Source organism: Colletotrichum fioriniae, assembly GCF_027942845.1.
Source record: "Colletotrichum fioriniae strain IMI 355084 chromosome Unknown scaffold_7, whole genome shotgun sequence".
NCBI lineage: Eukaryota > Fungi > Ascomycota > Sordariomycetes > Glomerellales > Glomerellaceae > Colletotrichum > Colletotrichum fioriniae.
This window is the reverse complement of record NW_027076843.1, coordinates 2,581,158-2,597,835: the sequence shown is the minus strand read 5'-3', so window position 1 is coordinate 2,597,835 and position 16,678 is coordinate 2,581,158. Positions and strand designations below refer to the sequence as shown.

Sequence of the window (16,678 nt, the reverse complement as noted above, 5' to 3'; positions counted from 1 at the left end):
GGTAAATCATTCGCAGAGACCCCAAGGCAAAGAGGATGGGCGGTTGGGGTCCGTAAAGAGGATTCGGTGGTGGCCCCGTTGCACGGTTGATGGGGGTTGTGGTTGAGGAATACGGAATGTTTCTTGAGAGCTGGAGGGAAACGCCCCTACTATGGCCTCTGGTCAAGAGAGTGACTACGTAAATCTCCAGTTGAGACTGTGGCCTCGATGTTATCGTATTGTCCGTTGTGAGGGAAACACAGGAACATAGGCTAGTAAGCAGCACGCAGGCAGGTAGGTGAGGTGGTGGACACTGTGCAAGGTTCCTTGGCTTGATGGCAACCTGGAAGGTCCCGTTCCTTCAGGTCATCTTGAAATGCCTTGGTGCCTTGCGCCGATAGCAGTGGCAGACAAAAAAATAAGTGCAGGACCCACCAGATAAGGCGGGTCTCTGTTCTGCCGACCACCACCGCCAAAAAAAAAAGTTCCCCTCGGTCTCCCACCGACGGTTGCTGCTCTGGACCATCCGCCCCGGTCGTATTGAATTTGCGATCGAGCCAGTGCCTCGTTGAAGCGGAAGCTGTATGGAAAATTTGCTTCGGACACCATACCTTCTGCCGTTCCAACTCAGATTGGTGCCAGGCTGCTACCTGACGCCTCAACGGCAATATGAACATCTCTCAACCCATTTCATCGTCTGTCGAGACGGTCGAGTTCACATTCCTCACCGAGGAAGAAATCAGAGCAATCTCAGTCAAGCGCATTGAGAACGACAGCACATTCGACAATCTTCTGAACCCCGTCCCTGGTGGTCTCTATGATCCTGCTCTAGGCTCATGGGGCGATGCTCTGTATGAAATGCCCAAAATGTCCCTTTTCCTTTGCTCAGTTGACTTACATGTCTCTTCACAGCTGTGCAACTTGTAACTTGAACCAGTCTTCATGCCCGGGCCACGCCGGCCACATCGAACTCCCCGTACCGGTATACCATCCTGTATTTCTCGATCAAGTTCTCCGTCTTCTAAGGTCGCAATGCGTCTACTGCAAAGGCTTCCGCTTGCGCCATCGCGAAATCAATCGATACTCCTGCAAACTTCGACTGCTGCAATATGGCCTTTTGCACGAGGCACACTTGGTTGACGCCATTGGAGAAGAACTCAAGGGCCTCGCACTCCCGGGTGTGCCTACCGATTACGAGAGCGAGGCTGAAGAAGAGGGCACCTCCACGGTCGATAACATTATCGGGGCCCGAGAGGCATACGTCCGCCAATCTCTCAAATCACACAAGCTCAATCTGGGCGAGGTCAGGAAGGGCAAGCACGAAGGTGCTATTGAAATGCGGAGAGAGCTCATCAAGGACTTCTTGACACAAATCACCAAGCCCAAACGATGCGACAACTGTGGCGGTATCTCGCCTACCTACCGAAAGGACCGCTTCGTCAAGATATTCGAAAAGGCCCTTAGCGAGAGGGATATGGCTCAAATGGCTCAGAAAAACCTACACCTCAAGGATTCTATGGCAACACCAGCTCACCAGCGCAAGTCAAAGCGCGGCAACACCGACACCGACGAAGGTGTTGCCGACGTTGATGCAAACTCATCGAGCGAGGAAAACGATGTTGACATGCGGGATGCTCATGATGACGACCTCGAGAAGGAGGAGGCAGAGTCCAGAGTTGATGCTGTCCGTCAAATCCCCGGTCAGCAGCGATACCTTAGTGCAATGGAAGTTCGCGCACGTCTGCGGGAGTTGTTCGACAAGGAACAAGACATTATGTACCTCGTCTACAACTCGAAGCCAGTGACCAAGAAGGCAGCTAAAGTGTCTGCCGACATGTTCTTTGTCCGAACTATTCTTGTTCCCCCTAACAAGTTCCGACCAGAAGCTCGAACTGGCGATTCTCAGATTTCCGAGGCCCAGCAGAATTCCCTCTACAAGATGATCATGCGAAACTGCGGTAGCATTGCAAGAATACACCAAAGCGTGGGTGGCACAGACCAGTACGGGAGAGCAAGAGACATCAACGATTTGCACCAAGTCTGGACGGAATTACAAGAGTCTGTCAACTCTCTGATCGACAAGAGCAAAAACCCCGTCCAAGGCGCAGCTGCGAAAAGGAACGAAGATGGCATCAAGCAGAAGCTGGAGAAAAAGGAGGGCCTTTTCCGAAAGAACATGATGGGAAAGCGAGTCAACTTCGCTGCTCGCAGTGTCATTTCCCCCGACCCCAATATCGAGACCAACGAGATTGGTGTGCCTCCCGTTTTCGCACGCAAACTTACCTACCCCGAGCCCGTCACGAGCCACAACTTCAAGGATCTGCAGCAAGCCGTTATAAATGGTGTCGACAAGTGGCCAGGCGCGGCTGCTATCGAGTACGAGAACGGACAAATTGTCAACCTTCGATCCAAGTCTGCAGATGACCGCCAGTCTCTTGCCAACCAACTCCTCACGCCGACCAACGCCCAGTTGAGTGGCATGAAAGGCAAAAAGGTTTACCGACATTTGACGAACGGCGATGTTGTTTTGATGAACCGTCAGCCGACACTCCACAAGCCGTCAATCATGGGTCACCGAGTTCGCGTGTTGCCGGGAGAAAAAACAATCCGAATGCACTACGCCAATTGCAATACGTACAATGCTGATTTCGACGGCGACGAGATGAACATGCACTTCCCCCAGAACGAGGTTGCCAGAGCTGAGGCTCTTCAGATCGCCGACACAGACCATCAATATCTGTCTGGCACGGCAGGCAAGCCTCTCCGTGGTCTGATTCAGGACCATCTTTCAGTCTCCGTCGCTCTTTGCAACAAGGATACCTTCTTCGACCGAGACTCATATCAGCAGCTCATCTACTCCGCCCTCCGCCCAGAGAGTGGTCATATCCTTGGCGAGAGAATTGAGCTCCTTCCTCCGGCAGTCATCAAGCCAAGACCTAGATGGACAGGAAAGCAGGTTATCAGCACGATCCTGAAGAACATCAAGCCACCAAACGGAGAAGGGCTCTGGATGTCTGGAAAGTGCCAAGTCAAGGGCGAGCAATGGGGCAAAGGTCATATGGAAGAGGGCTCAGTCTTGTTCCAGGACGGACAGTTCTTGACTGGTATTCTTGACAAAGCCCACCTGGGTCCTAGTTCAGGCGGTCTGGTCCATTCCATTCATGAGGTCTATGGGCCTGCTGTTGCGGGCAAGTTGCTCAGTGCCATGGGCCGCCTCCTCACTCGCTACTTGAACATGAGGGCCTTTACGTGCGGCATGGACGATTTGCGGCTCACATCGGAGGGTGAGCAGGCTCGAAAGGAGGCATTGAAGGCAGCGAAGGACGTCGGACTCCAAGTTGCAGCCAAATACGTTTCACTGGAGGACAAGGCACCTACGAGCACCGATCGGGAACTGCTTACTCGCCTGGAGGAGGTCATGCGCGATGACACTAAGCAAGAAGGTCTCGATCTGCTCATGAATCAGAGCGGTGGCGTTGTTTCAAGCGCGGTCACAGCAGCTTGTCTTCCCGTCGGTCTGGTGAAGCAGTTCCCCAAGAACCAGATGCAGTCAATGACGACCTCTGGTGCTAAGGGTAGTCAGGTCAACGCTAACCTCATTTCATGCAATCTGGGACAGCAAGTTCTTGAGGGCAGAAGAGTCCCTTTGATGGTTAGCGGAAAGTCTCTACCCTGTTTCAAGCCATTCGAGACGAATGTCCGTGCAGGAGGCTACATTGTTCAGCGATTCTTGACTGGTATCCGACCCCAAGAATACTACTTCCATCATATGGCTGGTCGCGAGGGTCTTATCGATACAGCTGTCAAGACGTCTCGCTCTGGTTACCTGCAAAGATGCATTATCAAGGGTATGGAGGGACTTACAGTGACGTATGACTCGACGGTGCGAGATGCCGACGGCACCCTCGTGCAGTTCCTCTATGGCGAGGACGGCCTTGATCCGACTAAGCAGAAGTACCTGACCGACTTCAGCTTCATCCTCCGCAATGTTGGTTCCGAGTCGGCCCAGCTTAACTTCAGCAATGGCTTCAGGGAACAATTTGCCGGCACCAAGGACGAGATTCTCAAGCATATGAAGAGTGCTATCAAGCACGCAAAGCTTGACAGCCCCGGGGCCAAGGACCCCATTATTTCCCTGGTCAACCCTGCGAGAGTAGCATTTGCGACATCCGAGTCCTTCTACGAGAAAATGACAAAGTACATCAAAGACAATAAGGATGGTCTCATCCGCGACAAGTCAAGCGGTCCATCTGGCCTGGTGGATGCACCCGCCGTCAGCAAAAAGTCGGCAGAGCTTGTTTTCGCCGCCAAGTACATGCGATCACTCGTTGAGGCTGGTGAGGGTGTCGGCATTGTTGCTGGCCAAAGTGTGGGAGAGCCTTCGACACAGATGACCCTCAACACGTTCCATTTGGCAGGTCACTCGGCAAAGAACGTGACGCTCGGTATTCCACGTCTCCGTGAAATCCTCATGACGGCAAGTCGATCTATCTCAACACCAGCTATGACGTTACTTCTCCATCCTGAGTTGTCCGCAGCTGAGGGAGAGGTGTTTGCAAAGTCTATTAGCGTTCTGCCTCTTGCCGATGTGCTTGACACAGCGACCGTCAAGGAGCGCATTGGAAAGGACATCAATGGTTCATTGGCCAAGCTGTACGACGTGAGGCTCAACTTCTTCCCTGCTGCGGAGTACACCAAAGCCTACGCCATCGATCCCTCTGATGTCATGGATACCATCGAGAAGCGATTCCTGGATCACCTCTTAAAGATGATGGGCAAGGAAATCAAGAAGCGCAACAGCGATTCCACCTCGGCGACGCCTGAAGTTGGCGTCAAGTCTGGCGTAGTAGAGATGGTGAGTGGCAACGGTGAGGCAAGACCTACCAACAACGACGATGATGACGACGACGAGGATGGCGACGGTGACGCCACGAGTGCCAAGAATAGGGCAAACAGGGACGAGGCTGTATCATATGGTCCGAATGATGACGAGGATGACGCGATTCAGCGACAGATGGAACGAGAAAATTCCGAGGAAGAAGATGAAGGGTTTGAGGGTAGCCCACTGCCGGCAGCCGATAAGAACGGCTCTGAGGACGAAAATGACGGGGACAAAGACATGGACAGTGAGGCTGGTGGTTGGAGAGCCGAGCGAGTGAAGCAACTCTATTCTCCCGTCACCAAGTTCAACTACGACAGCGCAGGAGAGTGGTGCGAGTTCACTCTCGAGTTCACGGCAGATACCCCCAAGGTATTGATGCTCAATATCGTGCAGGCGGCGGTCAAGAAGTCAGTCGTCCAGCAGATTCCTGGCGTTGGCTCTTGCACCTTCACACCCGATCACAAGATCACAAACGCCGCTGGCAAGGATGTGACCGTGTCGGCCATCTACACATCGGGTTGCAACCTCGAGGCAATGCAGAAGTACGGCGACTTCATCAACCCGAACCAGATCACAACCAACGACATTGGCGCCGTTCTAGACGTGTACGGAGTGGAGGCATGCCGAAACAACATCGTATCTGAATTGGCCGGCGTCTTCGGCGGTCACGGTATCAGTGTCGACAACAGACACTTGAATCTCATTGCCGACTATATGACGCGCAATGGTGACTACACGCCCTTCAACCGCAATGGTCTGCGTGGCAATGTTAGTCCCTTCACCAAGATGAGTTTCGAGACAACCCTGGCTTTCCTGAAAGACGCCGTTCTTGATGGCGACTGGGACGATCTCAAAACACCCAGTGGTCGTATTGTCATGGGCCGCTTGGGCAAGATTGGCACAGGTGCTTTTTGACGTCTTGACAGCTTTGCCTACGCATCACATGTCGTCCAATATCGAATGAGCTCGGCCCCCAGTCTGGCTACTCGTATCTGTCTTGCTTTGGGTTCTGGGATTGGGAGTCGCTATGGCAAATTGTTTATTGACCAATAACTGTACTTTGTATGCGGGATTGATAGAGGTGAGATTCACCTGAAAAGTAATTATGAATTACCAAGATATATGTTCTTAAAAGTTTGTTTGAAAGACGTATACAATTGCACAGATACAGCCACAAGAAGGGGTAGATGACGCAGAAAGTAAATCGATGATCATAGGTAGTGCCTCCTCTCACCCCTTTGCGCCTGAGGGTGTAATCTCAGTAAGGTAGATTCGAAAAAAGTGATAAGGGTATGTATGTACGTATGCGAAGTAAGGCAGGGTAAGTTCGCCTACGTGCCTTGCACTGCAATTGCGGATTGCACGGTGTGACACTTCCGTCATGTCCACGAAGCGTTTCCATGTTCTCTTACAGGATTTAGGTGTGAAGTTTGAATACGGCCTGGCACTTTTGCTGATGGCCAAGGCCGCAACTGATTACCCTGCCTCCTTTGTCAGACCGACGACGCATGCACAAGTCGCGCCCGTTGTGTTGGCGCATGTATCGAGCCAGCCCTACCAGGCAGTAGAGCCGAGACATGACGGAACTTGACAGAGATGGGGGTGGGGAAACGGTCTCCATGTGAGAAGGGGGCGCGGTGCGGGTAGGTGGCATGAACGGCGGCCAGGCGAACGCGATGCGTCTCACCTGCCTGCATCCCATCCCATTCCCTCAACTGACCATTATGCGACTTTGGGGTGTGGGTGCGGAGTACGGATGTTTGGGTAACAAGCTGCATGCATGGAGATAATACACGCGGGCTCGCAGGGCCACTGAGGAGAGAGACGAGGATAGGCGCCGAGAGAGACGAAAAAATGCGACGCTACCGCGTTTGGGGGCGGTTATTGAAGGGTGCATGATGCGGCCAATCCCACGACTATGGCTGTAACCCGGAGATCCTTTGAAAGAGAGACAGAGAAAAAAGAGGGGAGGGGGGTCTTTGAGTAGCCAGGTCGGCCAAGGTATATCGTACGGGTATCTCAGGGAAAGGAAGCAGCCGTTGGTTGGGCTGACCCAAGACTGAACGTCATGGAGTTGATTGGGTTGGAGACGTAATCATCGATCGATGCTCACTTCTTGGTAAGCCAAGTTTACCACAAAGTGAACTGGGTTAGTAGATAGGTAGGTGTGTGAGGTGCTTGCCAGCCGGCGGGCGGAACGGGGACGGGGACGGGGACGGGGACGGATGAGCATGCTGCCTACCTTACTCGTAACCGGCAGAATGCGACCTCCAGGGTGTTGGGTGATAATAGAATATAGAATACTACCAATTGCGTCAATGACATGTTTTTAATTTATTTTTTTTATTTAAAAAAAACACGGCCTTGAAGACTTGTGGCGCGTGAAGGGTGACAAGAAAGCCCCGTCTAATAAGTTGATACCTGTGGTGAGAAAGGAGGGGGTGGGGGTTTATCAACTTGTCAGCTTCCGATTTGAAGAGGCATCGAATGTCATGATGTGCATGGCTTTGGGCTATTCCTCAAACCAGGCTGGACTGATGGCTATGGAACAATACGTGTACGGACAGTCACGCAGTGAAGACACCAATGTTCAATTTTTAGAAAGCCAAAGACACCAACAGCCAATGCAACGCTGCACCAACAGCGAGGAGATGAGCATTGAGCAGTGTCCGTACCATGTATCCGTAGCCTACTTCCAACCTTTCATTAGGTGGAGGGGACTCGAGGAGAGCACACACCACACCTAATACGGACCCCGGCCAGGCTCTTGCCCCTGCCGGGTGCCCTTGCCGTTGCCTGCGCGAATCCCCGCTGTAGCGCGCCCCGCCGAGACCGAGGAGACAAATCAAAATGGGATTGCTGGACAGTTTCCAGTGTCCAGGGTGCTGTAAGATGTTGGATACAACGTGCCATCGGTCCCGAATGGTGTATGGTACAGGGCAGTAGTCAGCTGTGAGTACGAAGCAGGGTAAGGTAGTGGGTGCAAGAAGGAGGAAAAGTGCGCGAGTACTTACTGTAAGGTAAGGCAAGGCAAGGTAGGCAGATGGGTGAAAATGTACCGAGTCTTTAGGTATTTGAATATCGGTTGTGTCTTATCCTAGGTATGTAAGCACCTAGAGAGAGAAGAGAGGGGCAACAGTTCACCACCAATTTGTGAAGCGACGCAGAGTTGAAATGGTTCGCTAATTCTAATCAATTACCCGTCAACTCTCTGCGTTTTGATAGCTATCAGAATCCGAAATTATTCGCCATTGTGTCTGTACGGAGTAGTAGGTATGGACGCGTCTGTATCCGTATCCGTAGGAGCTCTTGTCTTTCTCTTCGCAGCAAGGCAGTGTACGGATCAAGTACCGAGTCTTTTCCTCGGGCAGAATGGAAAGTTCTCCAGGGAGTCCAGGCAGCGCTGTCATTCACTAAGGTACGCAGTATAGTAAGGTAAGGTAGGTAAGGTAAGGAAGGTAAGGTAGCGGGCCGTGGGTCTCGCTCCAACTGTCAGCGTGCGGTGCAGCGTGCAGTGCAGCGTGCTCCACGCAAAGTCCCGTCTGCCAAGAGCTGCAATGACCGGATTCGGTCAGGTCGCGATACCTCTACTTTTGTATCGCAGTACGAAGCCACATGTCCTCCTGACGGATACAGAGGCAAGGTAGGTACTTCTTGCCATGTACTTGTCACCATGTCTAGGTGCCTACCTACGCAGTAAGGTACATTGTGCTTTCCAAGAGACGGGGTGAGGTGAGCAGGGACCACCCATCCACGTCCAACAACTTGCTCGCCGCCCGCCGCCCGGGGCTGTTGGCTCCAGCTCCCGAACTCCCGGTCCCACCCAACTGCTAGACTGCTAGGTATGTACTGTACGGCCCTGTGTGGAAAGATGCATGCCTTTCATGCTCCAATCTTCAACCCAGTTTGCCTACGAGTTCCCACCCTCCTTCACCCTCTTCTCAGTTCCAGGCCAAGTGCCATCCAATGTATTTCCGTACAAATACACGCTGCCTCTGAGGTAGACTTGAGGAGCATCGTCCTCCCTTTGCTTGTCAACCGGCTTTCCTCGCTCCCGACGAGGGAGGTCAACCAGGAGTAATCACACCTCATACGGACAACACCATCGCCCAAGACTCACGTTGCAACTCTTTCAACCGCACCACACCTCTTAGCCTGGCGCTTGTATGGCCAATCGCATACTTGCCGTTCGGCCCTATGGCTCATGTGGCTCGTAGCTCACTCTCAGTGGTGGTGTAATGTGCCTCAGCATCCCAGTCTGGGTTGGTACCTAGCCCTACCATGCTCAAGCCGACCTTTACCTTTGACACGCAGCGGTTCACGTCCGTAGCAAGCCTCTCCAGGCCCAGAGTTCTGCATGCACTGCGTCGGCCGTCTTGTTCTGCAGCACAGATGCGATCCTACATCGCCGCCTTGCTGACCTCGGTGTCTGTCTAGGTAGTCGTGCTGGAAGATGCCGTCAGACGTCGCATGCTCAATCGTGTCGTCTGTAATAACTCGCGTCCCGTAAATATCTTACATACCCGGCCAATGTTCCCTCGTACTCCCCGTCACCACGGAAGCTGACCTTGCCGGGTCTGCCCTGGCCTCGATAGGTTGTCTGTTGGAACTATGTGCAGCAGGCCAACAAACAAACAATCACGAAATTTGGAATTTTGGGCCTTTGCCTTATGTTGTGCCGCTGAGGGCTCTGATCGGGAAGTTGGAAGCTCGCTCCTTGCCTTCAATCTGCGGCCTCAAGCGAGGCCAGCCTGCTGCCTCCATGCCATCCACATCATAGATCCCGGCTTCGCAATGTAGGATACACGGTATATGCCACTGTTGTATCCGATTAGTCAAGGTACAGTGGTTTCATTGCAATTGAGGCCCTCACTCGGCCGCATAGCTGCCGCTACTACTCCTTCACTTACCATCATCATGCCCATCAAGTACATTCCGTCATCAAAGTGTCTCCTCATGCCGTGCCCGATTAAATGCTCCGACGCCATGGTATAGACATTTACAATATCTCCACAGCAAATGATTTCTCGTGCGTGTAAATCAAACCAGATCCTCCCAAGCCAATTCGAGTTGGTGTTACAGTGATCCCTTAGACGTCAATTAGAACAGAATAGCTTGTGTGACACATAGCTCCTTCTCGAGGGGACCAAGTCGCCGTTCCCTTTACCGTTGCCAATTGTCGCCATGTGTTCCATCGCTCGTGCCAGACAAGACGCTCCTGCTCCTGCAAGTAGATGATTCGGGATGCAACAGGCTATTACCGCCCCCCATCGGCGCGTTGATGGGAGGCAGAGGTCCCGAGCCGGGTCCCATGTGATGTATCGGCCCTCCCATACTACGATTGACCGGCGCTATGCCTCCAAAACCCTCCACACGAAGGTCGCAAGTGCCAACATCGAAGCGCTTGGAACATCCATCATCCATGTGCCTGCAGCCCAAGTTAGTGGTTTCTTCTTGACAGCCACGACGCATCTTCAGCCGTATCTCCCAAAACTTACCTGCGAAGCGTGTCCTTCCGGGCGAACAACCTTCCGCAGTAGTCGCAACGGTGGTTTTTTTCCTTCATATGAACGCTTTGGTTGTGTCTCTGGAGGTCTGTCTTCCGGACAAATCTCTTATTGCAATCAGCTACTGGACATGGGAATGGGTATTCCCGCTTGTCGTCATGTGTATCCAGATGTGCCTTGTAGTTGTAGCTGCGGCTGAAGAGCTTGCCACATCCTGCAACTTGACACTGGTACTGGGCGTCCGCAAAGGACGTCATCTTCCGCGGCGCTCGCTTCGGGCGGTTATGCTTCCCGTCGTCTGCCCGCTTGGAGTCTCGACTAACAGGAGCTGGCTCCCTCGTAGGAGGGTTTTGGTAGTACTGCTCCACGCCATATTCGACTTTGGACCAGCTTGGAGATTGGCTATCCGATAGATAGTGCTGGTGAAGGTTGCCATATGTGCTTGACTCTGTCATGTATGGCGTCTGCATTGAGCGTGGAGAGGCGTAGTGCGAGCCGTCAATTCCAGATCCGTACTCATTGGCGTTCTCCATCTTGATCCTCGGCCCCAATGAACTTGAGGAATGTCCCACTTGTGCATAGGAAAGCGAACTCCTGGATGAGGATGGCCCGGGTGAGCGCCCTGGGGAGTCTGTAAGGGAATGTTGATGGTGGCCTAGCGCGGACGAGTAGGATGGCGGCGGCGGAGGGTATGAGTCGGATCCGTATGAGGCGGACACTTGCGAGTCGTACTCAGCAAACGGGTCGTATCCTGTAGATAGAACATTCGGGATGGAAAAAGATGAGGATGATGGCGCCATGATGTCGGTGGTGGTCCAGTCTACCGGTGTTCGAAGATCCAAAGGTGGCAAGGAAATGTCTGCTTCGGCTGCCTGATCCAAGGAGCAGAGTTGGTCGGCAGCGTATAAAGAACTGATTTTGTACTGTTGAGCCGCCAAGTCTGGAGACGGATATTCAAGCGAGGAGCGTTCCGATGGACAATAGGTGTGAGTTGGAGATGCCGGCGACCTGGTAAGAGATGGTGGTGTAAGATCCATAACTGGTTCGGCCGCAGGCTTGCTATTCTTTTATCGTTTCGACGGGCGGTTGGTTGTTGGACGCAAAAGTTTGGTTTATATACCAACAGGGCGTTGGAGCAAGACGCAATTAGGCCTCTAGGGGGGTGGAGGATGCCCGGTTGGGACTCGGGTAGATTTGTGTGAGTGGAGGAGCGTGTGGATAGGAACCTGATCGGGAGTGCTCTGTTTCTGATTGGCAACCTTGTCTAAGAAGGCTGAGGGACTATAGGTAAGACGGGGAAAGAGGCGGTTATAGAGGAATTTGTTCACAGATGGAGAGGGGACAAGACAAGGCAGCAAACTAGAAGCTGACAGGGGTTCTGCTGAAGAGAGAGAAAAAAGGTGCGTATAAAGTAGTCAGGATGTAGATATGTATGTATGAGATCAGATGCGTGGGCAAAGGAAGGTAAGGTATCCGCAAGGTGTTGAAGTATCCAGAAGATGGGAATAACCTAGTCGAGAGCTATCAGGGGTGGATGAGGCAAATGGGTCGAGATGACACTCTCGATCATCGCTAACAGGGCTGAAGGGGGCCGAGAAGAGACAGAGACAGGAAAACAAGGCGGACCAGGCGCTGGGATACCGCAACGTCCGAGGCAGACTCCTGGAAGATGATATACAACTCGTTTCTATCTCGGGATCCTGCTTCTGCCTGGGCCCAGAGTAACCTGGCAGACAGAAATCAAGACTACTGCGGTAGGTGCGAGGGAACGACGAAGAAAGCTAGCAGTACATTGGCTGACCCCAAGTCCTGGACGAGCAGAAAAGTAGAGACGCAGAGGGGTTGGCGACCTGGTAGCAGCGGCAGCAGGGCAGGCCAGAGTGCCTGTGGAGTGGTGTTGGACCGTCCCGCGAAGGATTCAACAGACCTAGTTGAGCCAGAAGTACCATTGGGGGGCGGCGCGAGACGTGGAGGGGGGGCAGAAGAAAAGCATGGGTGGAGGGGGAGGGGCGTCGCCAGGCCAGGAACCCACCGAGAAGGGGGTGAGAGTAAGAGAGGGGGGACGTGACTGAAAGTCCGAATAATGAGCAAGAAACAGATGAGCAGCGAGCTTGCTACATAGGCCTCGGTGGATAGGACCGGGTTTGCCGTAGGTGCTAGGGGCCCATTTGCAGACTTGCAGAGAATATTCGTCGTAATTGAAACTTGCCAATCCAGATGCTTCTTTCCAACGGGTCTCGACTCATATGACCTGCTTGAAGTGCTCTCTGCCTGCGGCTCCCTGGTCAACGGCCCTGTCATCTGAAGCCTGAAGGTGGCTCACAGCCAAAGTGACAGGAACTCTGGGAAACTCGAGAGGGGCCCAGGGGAGTTTGGGAGAGCTGGAAGCTGAGCAACAAAACAGCATGTGGGCGGTGGGCCAGGTGGTACGATGAATGCCTGCACCAACGCAGGCGAAGCACATTCATCCGTCCATTTCCAGGGTTGTGAATGGTCGGTCCAGCAACTTGGGAATGAGAGAGGGCCTTGCCTAGAGGCTAAACAGGGATGCGACCTTTGAGGCTTGACCGGTCACTGGCACCATCTGCGCCAGGGGTCCGGGGAACAGGTGGTAGAGAAAGGGAAGAGGAGAGGAGATTCGAGGAGAAGGGGGAAAGTAAAGGGCCTTACACGTACAGAGAGGCACTGGCTTCAACGAATAGGATATGGACGGAGTACGGATATGCAGTAGTATATCCAGGTCCTTCACCTTGGGCGTTGATATGCAGCCAGGGGGTGGGGATTGGGGGTTGGTGAACATTGGCTGCACTCACTCAATGTTGATTTGTCTGTATAATGGATGACTGCTTCTCAGAGCCTTGTCTTCCTTCTTTTCTTCCCACCTTGTGGTGCTCTTTGCTGGGTTATCCAGATTCTCACCCGAAATGGACGTCACACGACTTCTTTAGATAAGTACCTACCTTAGGTCGGGTACTGGATGCGAGCGAGGAGCAAGCCCACTTGGATGGCTTCCACACCCAGACACATGGACACACACACAAACAAGCACGCAGCCCTTGGATTGTTGGTTGACGAGAGTATAAAAAAAAAAAAAACTCGTCGCCGTTTGTCGTTGGTTGTTGGAGCTGTCTGAACCAACCGTTTGATTAAAGACTCGCCGGGGACGTTGACCTAGACCGGACGGAGCCCGTGCGTAAAAAGTGGATACTTCAACGATCGATTGAGCCACATCGGCCGTGGTGGACCCGTCGGGCGAGCTAAGTGAGGTACTTTGGCATTAGGTACCTCATCTCTTCGTTCCTTCTAGCCATTTTGCAGAGTACACTACCGCCCGGTACGTAGCGACTTGACGATACTTGAAGTACTTCCATTGCTTCGCCTTCTAGCGTCGGAACTTTGATGTGCCTATGGAGTACGGATATGCTAAGGTAACAATAAACCAACGGCGAACATGTGCATGCCATTCTGCCATGGACATTCAATCCCCAATTGTCTCTTGCTCTTGCCTCTAGACCGCGGCATAAACAAGGCATAAACAAGGAATTGGGGTAGAATGAAAACGACTATATTCCATGTCCGTGTGTTGGTACTTGAATTGAGGTAGACTAACTACTTCTTATTCCTATCCGTCTTAGTTCCCTTCCATCAACTTCTTCCAGGTATCGATACATCACGGGTCACTGCGGCAGGTTTCGCCCTGGACCTGTAGCCGTTACACCCACCCGTTCTCCAGCGTGGCGTTGGCGCCCGCGCCTGCGTTGGTTCTGACATTCAGAAGAATACTATCAAGGGTATCCGCAGTCAGTAGGGCAAGACCAGGTACAAGCATCCGGACTCCCCGCCCGTTCCTTGACGTCTTTGCAGGGTGAGCAGCCTAATGGCACCCTATCTGTCGAACTTCCCAGCCGTCCACAAGATGAGTACCTACTTACCTTGTTGGAGGCCAAAAAAAGCCGGAAAGAGAGAAAGATGGAAGGGGGGAGAAGAGTATCCGTAAGCAAGCGTAGGTACAAAGACCAGGTATCCGTACTTGAGGCGCTGATTTGCATTCTCTCCCCGCCTTCGCGAAGCTGCAAATGACGGGCCGATGAAATAACCTTTGAGAGAAGGATGGGGGTGGCGCTCATTGACGCCATCAAATATCAATAACCTCATGGCTGCACATAAGGTATTCAAAGACCAGAGCAGGCACCTTGGCACAATACTTTGCAAAAGGGTCAGCGTTGCCGCTCCCAAGAAACCATCATCTGTCATTTTCAAGTAGAGCATGCACCAGAACGAACCTCCATCAGCCGGCAATGCTCTTTCACCAGCAGATGCTCTCACCTCACTCGTTTTCTGGATTCCAAGGTAAGCGTTGCTCCTGCGTCCCCCCCCTCCCCCAGACACTTCATTACCCTGTTCCTCCCATGCTCTCATAGGTGGCCATGCGCGCCTTCGCGCCCGTATACATGGCGTCAACGCTGGGCTTGGGATGCCTGCTGCCAATCGCAATGCCAAGTCTTCTTGTCAGGACTCAGAAGTCAGGAGCAATCGGGTCTCCAATTGTCATAGTATTGGACCTAGTCTTCATAGAGTCCGATTTCTATGGCGCCGTCAGCAATACGGATGCGACAAGCCCCCCATCCAACAATCCACAACAAATCTAAATCAACGGCTTCGAATGAATCAGCCGAGCATCCAATGCGCGCACCTTATCGAGTATCCCTGTCTTCTTCGGGCAAAGTGTGGAGTCTACTCGGCCGTGGGCGTGTTAGAATGACTATGTGGCTATCTACCTCACCTTTCACAGCCAATGTGAAGATATTCGCAGAGACTTCCGAGTCCTCTATAAGGCAACCCAAACTGACATCGTAATGCTTCGTGAATCCATGGCTGCTTTGCACAGAATTGAGTTATAGACCTTCAAGACTGAAAGCGGTTCATCTTGGGGATCGATGCAGACGTGATTATTGCTGGAGTCATCGCTGCTTGGAGACGCAGCCTCATTGAAGGGTTTCTATCATGCTTATGGGCTTTGAAACCTGATATAGTAAGACTTCATTAATAAGTTGAAATGCTTTACTCGACATCGATAGTTGAGCTGGAGTGAGTCCGGCATCGTGGCACGTTTGCACTTACCTCCCTACTACGTATGTACGCTTTCCGTCTTGAGTATGAGGCCTTCGGAGGAGTCACCTTATTAAGGTATAAGAGAAACATGTCTCTTAAGATCCACGAGTAGCATCAGTCTGCCCGGTAGGCGGTGCCTGCCCCTGGAGAAATCTACCCAACCCTGCCTTTTCTCCCGCCTTTTATGCCTCTTCCCCATCCAGACTTGCTCGTGGCAGCTATCAAAGGGCATGGTGTGAGGTATCCGTATTTTCTGTGAGGTAGGTATACTAAGATAGGTAGAGGCAACACAGAAAATTTCCATCAAAGTAAGGCCGGGTTCCAAATCAAGACAGGCGTGTGCCATCCAAGTCAGGTGCATGTATGTTTGGTCACCGCGAGGCTGGTCGTGCCTGTCGTGCTTTCATAGGTACTTTGGGGGACTTCGTGGAACTCCGTAGGGCTTTCAGTGTCAGGGGGGACGGAGCACGTCCCTCGGCCGCCTACTGCCTATACCTCCTAGGTAGTATCTCTCATTCCGTCGACCAACTGGGTTTCTCTCTTCAGGCTCTGCAAGGTACTTTTCTGTGGGTTGAATGGAAGCCGTCAAGATGAGGCCAACGGTATCCCCCATTCCATTCATTTCCCAAACTGTCTAGAGGACCCTCTCGCGGTGTTTATGCCCGTAGGAAAATAGCCCCGTCATGTTGGCATTGAGGCCCCGCGACGGGTACCCGAATTCGTGGCGCCAGAGGCGAGGTGAGGTGATAGGAAACCTACGACTGGGTGCCGCGTGGATTGTACGGAGAACTTCGTTGATTAGCGGCAGTCTGGCAAAGTTTTGACTGCTCTCTTAGTTCTGTGTCTGTAGTCAACAGTCTACCTGATTCTGGAACCATTCTCCTTCCACTTCCTGTATCTCTCATCCGCCCTGAGCTGAGGATAACTGTGCTCAACTTTCCCTTGTCGACCTACTCCCTTTTGCTCCCCTCCTTATTTCCCCATGTTGGCACCGGTATCCCTGAAAAGTCTGGCCGCGGTTCCAATCTTTGGCTCTCGCAGTGAACCTTGTCAGCTGCCAAACTCCACGGATGGCTTTCCACGACGTAATCCAGCCTCTTGCTGCGGTACCTAGCTCAAGCCCTAGCGCTAGGAATCCGGCTGAAACTCTAGGACAAGACAATTTTATACACGGCCCTCTGAGAACCGGTATTCGTGA

The 16,678-nt window shown here is 52.6% G+C and overlaps 1 protein-coding gene across 1 annotated transcript; it reads left to right on the top strand.

Moving 5' to 3' along the window:
* Nucleotides 1–648: 648 nt before the first annotated feature.
* Nucleotides 649–5,776, top strand: N0V96_006825 (uncharacterized protein; the record flags this gene model as incomplete). Its single annotated transcript, XM_053196391.2, has 2 exons — nucleotides 649–830; nucleotides 892–5,776. The coding sequence occupies 2 exons, from the start codon at nucleotides 649–651 to the stop codon at nucleotides 5,774–5,776; spliced, it is 5,067 nt and encodes a 1,688-aa protein (XP_053046254.2).
* Nucleotides 5,777–16,678: the final 10,902 nt, after the last annotated feature.